The sequence below is a fragment of the Polyodon spathula genome, chromosome 22, assembly GCF_017654505.1.
Source record: "Polyodon spathula isolate WHYD16114869_AA chromosome 22, ASM1765450v1, whole genome shotgun sequence".
Lineage (NCBI taxonomy): Eukaryota > Metazoa > Chordata > Actinopteri > Acipenseriformes > Polyodontidae > Polyodon > Polyodon spathula.
Window position 1 is genome coordinate 21,526,705 of NC_054555.1, and position 17,919 is coordinate 21,544,623.

The 17,919-nt window shown below is 35.8% G+C and overlaps 1 protein-coding gene across 1 annotated transcript in view; it reads left to right on the forward strand.

Annotated features, from left to right (window-relative positions):
- The window catches only part of LOC121297163 (phosphatidylinositol transfer protein beta isoform-like), a 63,929-nt gene that overhangs the window by 17,702 nt on the left and 28,308 nt on the right, over window positions 1-17,919 (forward strand). Inside the window, exons 3-7 of the mRNA XM_041223253.1 lie at window positions 4,206-4,351; window positions 10,307-10,398; window positions 10,430-10,437; window positions 12,525-12,599; window positions 14,319-14,402. Of these exons, the coding sequence (XP_041079187.1) occupies window positions 4,206-4,351; window positions 10,307-10,398; window positions 10,430-10,437; window positions 12,525-12,599; window positions 14,319-14,402 (405 nt within the window). The remainder of the gene's footprint in view (window positions 1-4,205; window positions 4,352-10,306; window positions 10,399-10,429; window positions 10,438-12,524; window positions 12,600-14,318; window positions 14,403-17,919) is intronic.

The window sequence follows — 17,919 nt, forward strand, 5'->3', positions numbered from 1 at the left end:
GTTAGGCAGTGCTTTACTGTCGCAAAAAGTCACCAGTACATACCTCTGCAGTAAACGGTGGCTGTCCAGCAAAGCACGGCACTCTGACAAACTCATAAACACAGTCATTCTGCACTCTCTTTTTATTCAAGCACATGTAAAAGCCACATAAATAGATTGCTTGTCTCTCAGTTCACATTCTTGTTTTAGTTTAATGTGTCGCTTATTTTTCAGTATGTTCTTTTTGTTCTTTCAGTGTGAACATGCACCTGTATATCTGCCTCATCTGACCCACTTCTGCTAGTGTTGCTTTTTGTATACTTTGAAACATTAATTTTCTTTTGAATATTCACAAATTAATTTACGTTTTCTCCCCATTCCTCATCCACTAAATGTGTTTGTGAAATGACAGAGAACCACGATTGAATGTTATTTGATCCTCAAATGTCTGCAGTATCCTAGGATAGTGTAGGGCTGCTTATTGCAGTGTCAGAGTCAAAATTAAACTGCATTTTAATCAAAATATTGTGTGTTTCCTAGAAATTTGTGCTGGGAGAATATTGAATAGACAAAAATTGGGTATAAATCAGTAAAAACCTATGTCTAGTTAAATAAATCAATGAAATAAAAATAAAATATCATTTAATGAGCACTTGAGCTGGGGGACACATTGAAAAATATTTTAAAGTAATTTTTTAATGAGCTAGACAACAATTGTATTCCTTCCATATTACAGTGAAGTACACAATGCTGCATCAAATGACCTATTAGAGAAAGTAGAATGCACATTATTAATTTCAGATGTCATTTATGTGTTTGGTTTCCTTGGCATATCTTTGATACAATAATTTGTAAATACTGCTATATGAACAAATCTAAACACAGTAATTTTTGTCAATGAATACATTCTAACCAGTGTTTGATTGAAAATGTAGCACTTAAGCAAATATTCTTGTAGCATCTGAAATGCTCCCCACCCAACTGTAAATACAGTTCCTGCACAATTAATTGAAACAGGTTCAGCACCTTTTAGTTGTTGCTTCTACAGTAGCTCAAGAAACTGCATGATCAGTAATAATAATAGGAGGCAAAGGCTGAAGATGCAGAACATTATTGTGTTAAGGAAAGAAAAAAAAACAACTGCTATAGGTAACGGAAGACTGCATAAACAGTAAAGGGATTGGCAGAAGTGCAGAGGAGTGTCTTAGTATTTGGTACACAGCTGTATTCTATGATTCTCGGTTGATTTTTAATTCCAGGTTTAAAAAAGATCTGATAAACCATTCCTCTTACAATTTGTCCCTGGACATGCTTTAAAAACGAGTATTTATTCTTACTTAACTGAGCAACAGTGTGGGCTTCATCAATTATTGTGCCTGTCACTACCCAAAGATGTTGGAGTGCAACTATTTATTGTGAATTTTTATGTATTGTTGAATCGTAATACTTCCGTTACATATACCGTCCTGCAGCGGTCCAGATAAGCTGTGTACAGTAACTGCTGTTTTTACACATTAAAAAACCTGAAATAAGCAGTAAATTTTGCTGCACAGCTTGTCTGCCTCCCCTCCCACCTCCCCTAAAACTTTCACTGACAACTACATCTCCCAAATACAATGTCTTCAGTTACTAGGAAACTGTACTCAAGAAAAATCAACCCAACAAACATTCTCTGGCTAGCCATGTTGTCTTTGCAGCCAATCACAGTAAGATTAAGAAAAATTCAAAGCCACACATCCAACTGGAACCGTCATCAGTGGCAAACATTAACAAAGGTTCCTATAATATTAAACAAACTATTTTCTAACTTAATGCATTTCCTTTTATTTATCTGTATGGCTTCATATTGAAGTTTTAACATGTCCACCGATAAGAATTTAATGTTGAAATGTAAGTATCGTAATTAATTTGGAGTCAGGGTGATGCCTTATTAGAAATGCACTGAGCCGATAAAGAACCTTGTAGAACACACTCCTGTTTGTACTGTAGTTCAAAGTAACATTGCAGTTAAAATGGAGGGCTCTGTTTTAATGCTTACTCCATTATCATTAAAGATTGTACAGTATTTAACGAGATTGCTCATTACTTCAAGGTAATGTTGCATTTTACCCCCTGAAAATACTTTTTACTCTCTGAGCTCAATTTAAAGGGAAAGTTACTGTCAGACCCCAAACCTATCTGGAGTGCTGAAGTGCCATAACAGAGGTTGCTTCACTTCTATCATGATACAAGACCAAAAGCACAACATAACTCATAATTCACCAAATGATTCATGAAGGAAGAATGCGTGTTTTATAGCTGGTATGAATACGTACTCTCCCAATCCCATTTCTTTTTTGTTTAACAAATTGGTCCAGCATTACAGTAAACGACTGTTTTATCTTATTGTGCGTCTTACAAGTAGCTATCAGGACCCTCGTATGTGTCATGATACAGTATGCACTGTATTGTATTACTGTACTGACATTAGTGTACCATTCCACCCCTACTGGAGTGTGTGTTTCCTGATGAGGCTGCAGTCTTTTCAGAGGATTGGGCCCCATTGGAAGAGTATAGACCTCCCTCTGTCAGACCTGAACATGTTTGTGTCAAATCTAGCCTCAGAGAAAGTACTGTGGAGCCCCTTTTAAAACTGCTCTGGGAGGAATTATGTTCAGCAGTTTTATGATGGGATGGCGGGCTTTGCAATTGGGGAATTGATGATTGGGATTTCATTTCCTGTGTTTCAAACAGAAACAAAAGGATTTTTGTTTTCCTGAAGCAATCAGGTTCTTGAAAGCCTATTCACTATATCAATACTGTATGTGTGCTTGTTCTGATGTGTACAATACAATGCTTTGTGCAGGGTAAGCCCCGTGTTAAGCTAAAATACTGCTTTATTTTTGGTTAAAATGGTGTTTGTGTTAACTACATTGATTATTGATTGCAGAACAAAAGAACAACTTTGTTTCATAGCCTACAGGACGAAAACTTTACACTTTATACCTTGCTCTGTAGAAGCTAAACATTTTAAACAATAAAAATGAGTTTTGGGGGGGGGGGGGGGTGTGTTTAAGATGCTTTAAGTTATGTTAGTTATCCAGTAAGAGTGTGTGTTCCTGTTGCTGTGTGTGACACTGTCCATTGATGACAGTGTAATTGTGTAATTCCTCAAGAGAAGTCTTTTCTGCAGACGCACTTGTGCTTTCTTCTTATTGAAACCTGTTTGCCCCTGTGTCCGAAATGCTCCTGGAACTACTACTATGGCAGCAGTAGGTTTTAAATTACGCGTTGAAGACAGCAAGGGAAGCGGAACTGAAATTAAATATCGCATTGTTCTGGAAACACCGTACAGATTATTTTCAACATGGGCTTATTGTCTTCTGAAGCATGTAGAGCTAATTAAAAAAAGATAATTAAAAACTGCAGACTGCACTAGTACTATAACAAACTCTACTCAAAAAAACAGTCTAAGATTCTTTGTCAAAAATATTAGTGTTGGCAATTCAGTTATTTTATTCAAGAAAAGTAACTTATGGCTGCTGCATACATTAACACAGGCAACAAGAAAATAGTTTGTGGCGCCTCTTCGTACTGTACATCACTTGTAGGTTTTAAGTAGGTGTGTGTTGACACACTAGCCCCTCGCTATTACAGGCACTGTCATGCCTTATGTTCGGCTATGCTGCAGTTTCTTGATCTGTATGACTGTACAGAACTACTGTGCAGTCAAAGTTGCTGCAAGAATAACGGATTGCTTACCTAAATCTCTCCCAAGGTCATCAGTGTTGAATTATGGTATGAAATCACTTTGCCAGTCCTGATTCTTTAACTTAAATCGTCAGCAAAATAAACAGCTTAGCTAGTCTCAGTAGGAGCATCTTTAGCAGCTTCTGCAGTAGTCTCTATGTATATCTGATGCAGTCTGTACCTAGCATAATAATGTGATCATTTAATTATGGACTATTTTCATAAGACGCAATCGGCGAATTAAAAACCTTATGTAATCATACCAACTGTAAAGCACACATCTTTATTAATTCAAGAAGCACTTGGTGAACTACAATGAACTATGCTGTGCTTTTGGTTTTGTATCACTATACAAACTACATACCTCTGTTATGACATAACTTAAAGTATCGCAATTTATCGATTATACAACGAATTGTTACACCCTTATTAACTACTGAATCAGCCCACTTTGTGTTTCACAGTCAGTAATGTTCTTCCTTTTTCCTCTCTGTCAGTATCAAGTTGGGCAGCTGTTTTCTGTGGCGGAGGCAAGTAAAAATGAGACTGGAGGCGGCGAAGGCATTGAAGTTTTAAAAAATGAACCCTACGAGAAGGAAGGAGAGAAGGGACAGTATACACACAAAATCTATCATCTAAAGAGGTAACTATTTTATCTATGCAATTTGGTGTGCACATATACTAAAAAGAAAGCAATGCTTTAAAGTAGATAGTTAGCAAAACAGTTGCACAAAGTCTTACCTAAAATTTATAGAAATCTATGGCAAGCCATATTATCCATTTAATTTCCAACTGTCCTCTGGTGCTGATCCTGTTGGTCAGAACCGTGTGTCGAGTTTCAGAATCTGAAGACTTGGATGGAGAAGTGTTCAGAGGGGCACAACAGTAAAGAGTACTGTGCTTTTGTGCTCCTGAATTAGCAGTTGAAAAGTTTCTGTAGCCAAACTGTCTGCAAGAATGTTCTTTCAACAAGAACAATGACATCGCCAAATGAAGAGGCTTTCTCGTACAACAAAAATGACATCCACAAAATGTAAATATTATTCTACTGGCGCCAGTCTGTTGTGAGGAATCCTTTGAGGCTTGCAGGGCTTGTAATATCACGCCAGTACGCAGACTGCCTAATGGATGTCTTTTAAATGTTGCCCTTTTTGGAAAATGTTTGATTCATATGGTGATTCAGTATATAGGAGTGAGTCAGAGTTTGAACTCGAAGTACTGGAAATGAAAGGGAAATATAAATGAGTAAACTGCGCTTCTGATTTAAATGAAGTTGTCATTAAAGAGCCGGAGAAGGCGTGAGGAGGAATGAGATTCCCTTTGAAGACGCAGTATCCCTCTAACAGAGTTACACTGTTCTGATGTATTTTTATATAGTTCTGTGAACACAACCTTCATTTTGCATCATTCTTTACCAATCTTTGCCTCGCCTCCTACAGATGTTTCAGATTGTGTTTAGATATAACCTTTATAAATAAACTGTTTTTGATTTATACAAATATTTGTTATCTTTCAAGTAGTGTGCAATTGTGTATGCAATGTTTTTAATTTTTCACAATCTTTCTTTTCATTGGCAGAATGGGTGGGACATTTTGTTTCTCATTTTATTCCCCGAAAAATTCTGCAATGTGAACAGGACTGATTCCACGTTCTATGTTGTAGCTGATATTCCACGAGACATTATTAATAAATGATGCGAGTTGGATAACATGGGCAACAAATGCCCCACCCAGTCATTCTGTATTTATTCAGATTTCCTAATACATGTTGAAGGGTAGTGTATAGTGCTTTGTTACCATTAAACATTTGTCTAGTGTCTTGGATTCACCTCCTTTTGTGTTTTTGAGGTTCTGGATAATGCGATAGAATGCATCAACTTTTAACACCAATTGGGAATCCCTTTTAATTTGAACAACATTTTTTAGTCTTGCTTTGTTTCTTCAGGGATTTCTGTATACCAGGAATAGATACTGAATACCCACACCAGAGTCTGGTCCATTCTTGTTAAGTGCAAATACTATTAGCAATTATTTAAATTCTGTTGTACAATAGAAAAGTGTTAATGGAGAGAGTGTAGGAGACACTTATCTACACAGAGTAGCGAATGTATGGACTCATTGTGATCTTCACCAAACTTTGTCTTACTCTCCTAGCATCTAGTAAACGTTTTGGATTGTATTTGGCTATAATTTGATCAATGCAGAATGTATTTTTAACTTTACAGGTACTGTGTGCTTATTACACAATTGAGGACCTTGTTTGTGCTTGAATATTTATATATTTAATATACACAAAGTGGTGACGGTGAAATCACATTTTGCATTTCTGGAAAGTAACTTTTTTAGTATGGCTTTAGATGTGACCATTATCATGTAATAACTTTTAGTCTTGCAAAAGTAGAACGTTTCCACTTGTAAAGTTTTTTTGGAGAACCAGACACTTCAAAAATGACTTCCAGTGGAATTCAAATCCCCGAGCTAGTGCTGAACGTTGCTAAGGTCGGGTCTTACTCCAAGAGCTTATGCTACTCAGATTGCTCTCCCGTCCTGATCCTCATCCACAGAAGGTTGAATACTGATTTGCCACGTGGCACATTTGAAGAGCAAATGTATGTAAATTCTACAATATTGCACCTCAAGTGAAGCATCTTGTGTGTAGTGTGGAGGCCCTCCTTTTTCTTCAGAATATATTTGAAGTGCAGGAGACAGTTTGATAAAAGTGATCTGATTGTCAGGCAGATGATGACCTCCTGTGGTAATAATAAAGACTGATCTAGCGTTGGGTTTCTACGTTTAAGATTTTTAACTATTGGCCCCTCGGGCCACTGAGCTAGTATTTTTACTAGCCCTGATGCAATTTTATCTGGCCCAATATATTTATATATTTTTTTGTATGATGGTTTTTATTTTCAGTATGCTTCTAACTGTGTATGGTAACCAAAGAGAGCCCACATCTCAACTTGGGTAACATCGAAATTAGAAAGGTAATTTAATGTTATGATGAATATAAAGACAAATTTAATGTTTAGCAGAACAACGCAGTAACTAAAAAGAAAAGGCAAGATAGTTGGAGTTGGAAAAGAGTTCTTTTTTTAACTCTGGACTGCAATTCAATGTAAAACATCTACTGTTGACTTTCTGTGAATGGATGGAGTAATGACATCATTTGCACTGACCATTAAAAGTACAACCAGATATCCTTGTTTTGAATTATTTACAGGTTATTGAATAAACACACAGTAACTTGACTTGGATTCATCTGATGTCAGTACTTGATGGCTAGTTGTAATGTTAAACTGCTATATTGTTGGAATGTATTTTCTATTGTTTTGACCAGGTTACAATAATTTTTATAAATATGTGTTCGAATTAAACAGATGTAGAATATTTAGGTTGCTACATGATAGGTGTTGTTTTATTCTGAATACACTACAGCAAAAACTATTTGGTGGTTTGCGCAATATTATGCTACTGTTGCTTTAATTGGAAGAGAAACAACCTGTGATGTTGCTGCTCATTGAATTCTGTATTTTTAATTCGGTAAACAAAAGGAAAATCTTGTGCCTAAGGAAATAAGGTATTGAACGAAGAAATCTCATCTTGGATGTTGTTTGTACACTTTGTGAACCGGGCTAAACTTTACCGGCTTACACTGTTATGCTGTCTGCTTGTGAACACACATTTGCCTTTAATTTTTGGTAGCGTAAGGGTCCAGAGTTTGGGTAATCGAATACACAAGAATGTTGCACCCTGTGTATTCAAATGGGAAACTATTTGAAATTCCCATCCTGAATCCCAATAATGAACACTATTAAAACAATGTTCATAATACAAAATAATAACAATCCTTTTCAGAGCATTGTCGCTTTTATAGTCTCTCCCAAATCGGCGCCAGTCTTGCTAAGTTATACCAACAAGTCCTGGAAAGATTGTGAATGGCTTTTTTCAAATGAAAACATCGGATCCCAAATCAAAAAGTTCTACAATTCGATCGCGTATCTGGGTATCCATCGGGACATCTTACTGTGAGACTGGATATGATGTAAACAAAATGTTGAATTCACAGCAAATAAAGCTGCTGTTTTTTATCTGCAAGTCTGGGAAACTGAAGCCAAACAAGGCAGAACGTTACTTTTTTTTCACCGTGATAGTGAAGCTAGATGAAGCCTCCACTCAATGTTCATCCTTAATTTTTTTGTCATAATTACTTTCTTTGATTTATTGATTTCAGCTCTTTCCTTTTGTCTTATTGGTTGCTTAGTTGTAGAAACCCTGATTTGTAAAACAGCACAGCACTTCGGTACACAGCATCAGATTCTGACTGTACAACAAATATGACGTGCAGCTGGAAAGTTAGGATTAGTTTTGTAGTTATCTTTTTAAAAAATGGTTTATGTCTACAGCAGGCAACAAGAAAAATAGAGAAACTCCCGAGCTCAGGTCAAAGCACCATATTTGTCTGATTTTTGAATAGTGACTTTCTTTACATATATCGCTTTATATTGTGAAACAGGACCAAAAGCAATACATAGCTAGGTATGTGTCATGTGTTTTTCTTTGTGCATGCGCTTGTGCGTCCGGTTTTACTGGCGAAGTGTCATGATGGCTGGTGTTGATGAGCCTGTCACTAAAAAGCAAAAAAGACCGAACGCAGTGGGGAAAACAAATTGATTCAATCACATGGCCATGGTCAAGTCAACCAGTTAGGATTAGGGTTATAATTAGGATGTCAGTGTCATTTTGCAGACCTGTTTAAGCATTAAATACACCTAATATTTCAGAGCACTATAAAAGCTTAAAAATAGCAGTACTTGCTTCCTTACTAATACAGAGTGCTGTCATTTGTTAAAAGGCAAGCATGCAACATCTCCCAGCAGTTGGTGCCGACATTCTCTGTTTGGTGTGGATTTGCCCATACATTGAGACTGCATGTCTGCATCCACTGAATTGGTTGGAAGTGCAAGGCAAAGCTTTGCCAAGTTATACATATGTGGACATCAATTAGAAACAGTCCCAGAACTTGGTTACCCAAAGGTATCTGGCATTCTTTAATAAAGTACATATATGCAGCACGTTCGATGTTATTTGTCCCTTCCAGGAATTTATTTTATCAGTACCGAGTCAAAACAAACAAAACGTGCCTATTCGGGTCTAAAATTCTAACTGTGTTTAAAAAGTAAACAGCAGGTTGTTTGAACCGAGGTATCTGTGCTTGATTGTACCTGTAGTGTTGATTTTAACTTTAAACACAGGAATACTTCTTTGTCTGCGCTGACTTTTCAGTTTGTTTTCTGAAAGCTGTTTTTAATGTGTGATTCTGAAGTTGTAGCGATTGATCTTATTTTCTTTAAGTCACATTACAAGTGCAGAACAATTAATTTCATCTGCATGTACAGTTTATTTGGGAAATGTCTTGACACAATCCTCAGCCAAAATATACTTTGCTTGTTTTGCTTTGTCATCATTTGTTTTACATCTAGTGCTGAAGACTAGATTTTAGCAACCTAAATCAAAACAATGCAGCACTGACTTTGTCCCACCTGCTACGTACTGTACAGGTCACAAAAAAGCCATTACAGATGCACCGATAGGCTGATTAAAACACTGTTGTCATCTGAACAGAAAACAAGAACGTTAACCGCTTTGGAGTATTTTAAAAACAAAGAACAAAAGTTTTTGTTTTTGCCTAAGTGCAGTGCACACAGGAAGGCGAAGGAATAAAAAAAGCCTATCTACAAAAGAAAGATACGTAGTTGGTTGCTTAGTTGTAGAAAACCTGATTTGTAAAAGATTTGCCATATCTTGTCGCCCTATACATAGCAACTTGTAGTTCAAAAGGTGGTTCTTAAAGAAATGTGTGATTTTTATAGTATACCTACAAAGAAAGACATGGAGGGGGACTTGATTGGAATCTTGATTGGAAGTGAGGTTCACACTATCCAATACTTAAGCGCAGCACAGAAACAAGGACCAGGGGACACAGTTAGAAATTAAGTGGAGATACTTAGGGCAGAGGGTAGGAGACACTTCTGTATGATATGGGTTACCTAGTACCGTTGGTAGTGAATAACTTTTATATTTGAGATCAATCAGTCACTAGGGACTGCACAAGGATAGATGGGTCATAAAAAAAGGGGGATGGGGGTGTGAGAAAAATTGTCATTTAAAACTAATCTTTGAAGGGAGGAGGGTGTAAGTTATTGCAGCGGAGATGTGATTATATTGTTTTGTAATGTTAAAGTGAACGTGAAAGCCTATCTGTGTACCTCATTCAATTCTTATATAAATCGGTTCTTTTTGTGTTAGTAATGCCTGGAATTCTTAATGTTTATCTCCTCATAGGTTAATTAGTTACTAGTGATTTACATTTAGATTTTTTTGTGAATACTAGTACTAATGGGATGTATAATGGCACTGTACAGTTCTAATCCTGTGTAACAAACTTCCCCTCATAGTCATTCAGGATTCCAATTCAGATATCTGGGTATGTGTAGCCCAGGTTATGGAGATGTAGCAGAGGTGCCCATGCTTGCTTGAATCCTGGTTAATCCTGGTATTAGTAACTGTACATGTTGTATTTTTATTTGTGTTCCTCACAGTAAAGTTCCCGGGTTTGTCAAGATGATTGCACCGGAAGGCGCCTTGGTGTTCCATGAGAAGGCCTGGAATGCATATCCCTATTGCAGAACAAGTAGGTTCTTTAGAACCATTCTTAATGTTAGTTATCAGTGTGTAATAGTTTAAGCCAGGTCATAAAATCAGTAGTTCTTCCTTACTGCTGTGGATACATAATCCTGGTAAGAAGGATTTCATGGAGGAGGCTGTACACATTTTATCTAGAGAGCCATCAATACTAATATGATTGGCTGTATGGTTGGCACATGTGATAGTCGCTCCTTAGTGTGCACCTGAAAGTTCCTTTCATTGTGATTGGAGTTCTACCCAATCAAGGCTGAACAGAGCTCTAGAATTTTGTTCTGTAAAGCAACATGAAAATAGTACTTTTAAAAAAAAAATGTTGTACTGTCCTCTGTTCTTATAAACTGGTAATGTGATGCCTGTTGATGGAATGAGGCAGATTTGAGATTTATCACATTGAAACCAAGAGAGCCTTTAACTTGTCTTAGGAGGTGCAGAATTGACGTCTTGGACTCTCCGGAGATGCACTATGTGGGTCAGAATTTTTTTTGTAATCGTAGATGCTGTAAGATAGCAGGACAAAGTTAATGTGGTTTCAACAGAACAGTCAATCCACAGGTACTGTCATCAAACTCTTTTGGCTTGTGGTTGTAGAACTGCTGTTTTAGCTTTACATGTCTCTGATTATTGACACCACTGATATGCTGCAGTGTTTTAGAAGCACCGGAAGAACTTGTAAAACACTGTCCGGCTTTCAGTCTGCACCTTGTTGATTGCTAGGGTTTGCAATGTACTGTAACTGAATCTGAACTATTACCAGTTCTTTTAGAAACTAACATGTTGCATTCATTATTATAATTTAATACCTTTAAGTGCTACAGGACCCCCTGCAGTGTTGTTGTATCCCATGTTGTCTATTGCAGCATTTTGTTTATTTATTTATTCATTTATTCAACATATTCCTGTTCATGCTTCCTCCTGCAACAATGCTGGTGCCCTGATTTGAAAAGAGTGACTGTTGTGGCAAAATTAACCTGCATTGTTGCAGGAGGGAGCATGATCTGGATACACTCTGATCCCGAGATTTTTTTTCTTGCTCCTGAGTAAATGTTGAGAAATGTTTTGCCCGGTTGACTTATGTCCCACGATGTGGGATTAATAATTTCAAAAGATTTGGCAAAACGTTTGAAAATATAACGCTGCGATATGAACAACACGGGGTACAGCAAAGTTAAAGTAATGTGTTTCTTGTAAACTTTGCAAGGTGATCTGCAACTAAGGCTTTTGATGGGTTGAAACCACAGAATGTATCTGTAATCAAAGATATGCTGCCCAGTTTAAAATAACAAGCTGCTTTATTGTGTGTGTATTATGATATTTGTTTCATGTATAATGTATACCTAATGGTATTTTTTTTTTTTCTTTTTTTGCATGCTCGTTCCATTCACTTCAGTTGTACGAGCAAGGTCAGTGAAGTCAACACTGCCACTCATCGGACTATTGTAGTCTTTCTGTAAAAAAAAAAAAAAAAAAAAAAAAAAATATATATATATATATATATATAAAATATAAAAATATTACATTTAAAGAACATCTCCAAACCATTACCTTTTTAGAACTGTGTGAGAGATCATAGCACAAAGGTTAAACAATCAGACTGTCTGATGCATTGTGATTTATGTGTAATTCACACAATAAATGCCATGCCTCTATCTTGCACCAGTAAAATCATTAATAAATCTATATTGTAGGAGTAGAATGACAACTTATTTGAAGTCAAGGTAAAAATTGTCCTAGTCACCACCACAAATGTTTCAAGCTTCTAGCTTTTATTTCAAGAGATACAGAGCTCTAAAAATCAGTTCTGGTGCTGGGAAGTTTGAGAGTTCATCTCTCAATCATACTGGTGTACTTTTTAACAAGATATAAGAAGAATACCCTGTCTCTGGATTTAAAGCAGATTTTAGATGTCAGGGTTCAGGATGAGAGATACTTAAATGGAAGTAGGTGGACATTGTATGAAATAACTGATGTGACTTTAGTCAGTTGTGTGGTACAGTAACTAGAAGTGGAACTACTAAAACATGAGACTATTTTAAAATATTTTAAGTTTGTGATTCATCCATTTACAAAGTATGTCTTGTTTTTAATATTAAACATTTTTGTGTTGTATTGCAGAATGAATATATGAAAGATGACTTCTTTATTAAGATTGAAACATGGCACAAACCTGACATGGGCACAATAGAAAATGTAAGTACCTTCATTTCCTAGTAACCCAGGTGTGTGTATATGGCTTGGTCATTGCTATTTCAAACACTAATATTGAGAAGTGTAGTGGGGCATTGTTACGCTAATGAGGATACATAATGGGAAATTGTTTATCATTCATTCAGCGCAGTTCATACTACTTGCATTCTGATTCCTCATACTGCTTCTATTTCTGCTATTGGCCAGCATGAATATCATTATAACCACTGCATGCTGATTGACCGGCATTTCATTCTGATCAGATTCTATTTTGGCATGTTACGCTTTGTGTCTGTGCTTATTGGTTGGGCAGAAGGCTTTAGAAGTGCATTGTGAACATAGGGGAATGAAAAAATATACATTTTTTTAGTGCTGGGGACAAATATCTGAATATTTGAAGGAACATAGCTGCGTGTGAATTCGAAGACAAAAATATATCTCTGTGCCATTGCCCTGATTTAAAGCTTCCTACCTGGCTCCGTTTTCCTTTTTACTTTATATGATGTTGTGTTTGTGTTTTTTTTTTTTTTTTTTTGGAATAAGGAAAAATGTCTGTTGGGCTTGGTGTCTATGATAAAAGTGTGATTCACGATATAGAGTGATGGCCCTATCGATTCATATAAATGTGTTCTTCCTGGTTGTGACTGTACCTCAACAAACGATACATTCATTTAGAGCATACTCTAAATACATACTCTTCACCTCCCCTAACTTTTAAGCCAGTCATTGTTATATAAGGTAACTATATATTTTTCCCCAATTTATAATCGTTTCCAAGTAATCTGGACATGATGTGAACATTTAGCATCACAGCAAGTTTGAATGTTAGCTCGAGGTTAACAGTGATCACTGCATATTAAACTGTTATAAATCCCCAACACTCGCAGTAACAATCTTGTGATCCCTAGGCATCCCTCTGGAATTTCTTACTTATAGGAATTTATTTTGTGTTGCAGAAGATAAAAACATATACACGCATGATGCGAGTTGTATTTTAAATGTGGTATGTTTTATCTTCAAGTTTGGTATAAGTGAGTTAGAAATTTACATTCCAGTTCTATAGCCGGAGGTATCATGGTAACAGGAATGAGCATAATTTTAGAAAATATTGAACTGGTTGACCATTTAAATGGAAATAAATACAGTAAAGTAAAAATGAATCAGAACCTATTCAGTGCTGTAAGATATGATGCTCTCTATTAACTGATGGGCCTCTGGCATGTGTCATTTACACATGCTGCTACCATCTGAGTGGCACAGATGGAATTGATCAATGCACATTTTTGTATACGTCTAAAACAGTAAATTACTGTTGTAAATTACAATACTGTACATCAATTTGTTAGGAGTGAGTGTATGGTGCTAGTTTGGTGAAAATCAGTATAGTTATAATGTTCAAGATGTAGAGTGGGACGGATGGACTCTTTGTATATAAGGGTCCACATTGTTTTTTCATGTCACGCTATACTGTTAGCTTTATGGGGACGATCCTCTGCTTTCTTGATTTAAATAGTGTTCTGTTAAGAGTTCCCTCTGAGTGGCAAATACAGGTGTCTTGATGCTGAATCACTTGGATCCTTTAAGACCCCATTAGACAAATGTTTTGATATCAGTCGGCTACCATGAAGTGTACAAGCATAGCTGGGCCAAAATGGTTTCCTTTTGTTTGTACATTTTCTTATATTCTTAATCTTTCTGTCCTCTGTTTGTCTATCCGCATAGGTTCATGAGCTGGACCCTAATACATGGAAGTGTGTAGAGGTGGTACCTATTGATATTGCAGACAGACGTCAAGTCGAACATTCAGTAAGTATAATAAAATGTTTGCTAGTCTGTTTTAGCCCATATCTTTACAATGTATTTTTGCATGAATATAAGATGTAACAAACACTAATATGTATTACCACAGTAACAGCAGTTTTGTTCACAGAGCAGGCCTAGTGCAATAAGAATAAAAGCATGTTCTGATGCCACCTTGTGGGATGTTGCATCTAGTACATCTAATTCAAGAAAATGCCCATTTATTGTGGGTTTTTTTTTTTTTTAAGTCAGTATGATCCACACCCAGGCACAATACAAAACACTAAATTAGCAAACAAAATACGTTTAATTAACCACAAGTAATGCACTGAATTGGCACACCTGTGTGCCATGTATCCATTCTACTACACTGGTTTTCAGGCTAGGAAGCTCCTTACAAATCTTTATTTAAATTCACTACAACAATATAGCTGGTGCTGTATGGCAACAAAAGTTTATTTACTGCTTTATGGGTATTATATTTTCATATTAATTTAGGGTGTTATGTATAATCTAGGATTTATTGCACAAAAGTAGTCTGTCAACCAGACAGGTTTGTGCTGAACTGTACTCTGTTTAGTGTATGATCAGTGAAAAAATGGTTTATCATAAGATGTACTTATTCAGAAATATTAGCTTGTATTTTTAGCTAATTTTCAAAATGTGTTAAATTAGAATAATTTACAAAATTATTTATTTATTTAAACCAAAATTAGTTTTAAATGTAGAAAGATCTCTTATCTGGGCAGACCAATTGGTACTGTAATTGGTACAGTATAAACCAAATATCATAATTCTGTGATGAGTGTGTAAAACTTTTGCAGCTGTCTGTATTTTTTATTGAAAGGGCTAGTAAAGATTGTGGTTGAAATACATTTATGTTTTTATGGTGCATCCGGTAAAGGCACTCCGTGTGGATGTATGCAAAAATATAAGTCTGACATACAGACTGACGGATAAATGGACATAGAAATATCCCTGATGAGCTAATAATGATTCATTACGGGTAAGCGGTTCTTCAGAGATATGCAAAAATATGTGACTCAAATGTTTTTCTTCCATATTGTTTGTTGTCTGAAGCAAACACAGTAGATCAATCATATAATGATTCTCATAATGGTTCTCATACTTTGCCACTGAAAACTTGAAATCCTTCCTCAGTCCTTTAGAAACATAAATAACTTCAATCAACTTTAACATCTGCTTCTCTTTATATATATATATATATATATATATATATATATATATATATATATATATATATATATATATATATATATTGTGTGTAAATCAAAACGTATATTGTACAACGTATAACGTATGTTGTACACGATTCAGTTCATATCCATTTAATTCAGACCCGCAAATTTAAACCTGACCCCCCTTTTTTTTTTTTTTTTTTTTAATGAGCTCCAGCACTTGGATTGTACTAGTTTTGCAGGATTTGTGTACACAGAGCTTCCCTTGGGAAGGGTGCAATTTACTGTGCATGCAAAGATGTACATGCAGTTATCATCAAAGGTCAAAGTTTGGAAATAATTCAAGTAAATGAGCTCTGCACAAATATATATTATTGAAATCATTTTGGAAACAGCATGCAAGCTTTTGGTATATTACAATAAAACATCATCCTGTTTTATGCCAAATGAAAAACTGTTGCATTGAATTACTACAGTTACATTCATGTTACTGAGTTGCTTCCTTTTCTTGCGCTCCTGTTTCTTAGGTGAAATGTTGAAGAGACACAAGTGTAGTTTGAGGCGCAGTATTTTTGTCATCGTTAAATTCAATTGCTGATTTATCAAAACATTTCGATTTAGCTTTATTTCATAGATCTGACATCAACGCTGATTGTCTGTCTGTCTTTTACACTCTGCACCAATCTTTACTAAACTTATACTCCTAGCCTCTTATTTTGAAATGCATTTGGATATAATTCGATAAACCTTGATTTTTTTATACAAATATTTAACATTTCAGATTCTTAGGAGCCTCTATGTGTGCTTATCTATTGCAGAGGACAATATTTTCACCTGATTGTAAACCCTAAAGAATGTAGCTGTGACTTTTTTTTTTCTCCAAATAAGGATTCTTAAATAGTTGTACTTTATTATCTGTAAAGTTATATACTTTTTCATGCTCTTCTGTTACAAGTTAGCTAATATTGTTTCAAAGCACTCCTTGAGCACTATATCTCAGATGCTTCAAATGTTTAGGTTGTGTGGATGAATAGTTTGTTTAATTTAAGTTAAAATTTATGGTAAATATAGTTCTGCATCGCCATTTTATAAATGACTTTATCATGTGTTTCTCTAAGACTGCATGTGCACAGCATTTAATTGTATCTGGGAAATATGAAATTAATGGGTCTACTCTGTAACCTTACAGCTATGTAAACACCAAGGCTAACACCTATATCTAACTTGACATATTTGGTGGTGAAATGTTTGGGCAAAATTCTAAACGTTTAACACTGCTAAAGTTGAACCCCCCCCCCCCCCCCCCCCCCCCCCGAATATTAATGGTGGCAGTTATAAATGCCACCGCTTTTAACCTCTCTTAATCCAGCAGGGGATTTGTGAGAAATCAAGGTGGTTGTCGTTTTCACCACATAGTGACAGGTAGTTGAAATCAGAGAAGTAGGGTCAACGTCTGCACTCTAAATATCTCAGGATAGTCTTATCCTCACCTGACGAAACCTTTGTGTTCTTGAAATTTAAACCTGTTTATACAATTTTAAAAAGCTATAGTAATGCTAAATTATACTTCTATGACGTTTTGACATGTAATACTTTCTAGTTCAAAACGATTGAGAGACTTCTAATTGAAAAGTTTGTCGGAATATCTTTGTTTATTTTAGTATTACTACCAATTAAGAAAAAAAAATGCTGGTACATCCAACATTCTAACAAAGAAACATTCACTAAGGTATAGAAATAATGGATATTTCTTTCTGATTTGTATTGGGTTTGTTTTAATATACACTGGGGTCTGCTGTACTTGGAATAAATACCCTGATCTGCGTAGCTCGGTGGTTAAAACAGCAGTAATGCAGGTGAATAGTTCGGTGGTTAAAACAGCAGTAATGCAGGTGAATGGGGGTGTTCATTACTATATTGTGCTGATAACGGTTTCGGCCAAAGGCAGTGCCACAGGCTAAAACTGAGCTGTGCCAGCAATGAGTTTATTATCACAATTAAAGGGCAAATACTCTGCATGCATATGATACACAAACTGAAAAAGCAGATTTTTTTCAGTTAATCATTGGATATGCCATACCTATAACAAATTGTCTTTCTTATAAAGCTAGCTTGCCAACCATACCATAAAGAATATTTATTAACAGAATATTGGGTTGATTTTTTGTGTTCTTTGCCCCCCCCCCCCCCCCCCCCCATCAAGTATCCCTGAAAACCAATTTTGCTTGAGGCACATCATGATTTATTTAAAAATAGATGCCCTAGAGTAACAGTTTGTTTTAAAGACTTTTTTTTTTCCTAGCCTATAAAAAAAAAATGAATAA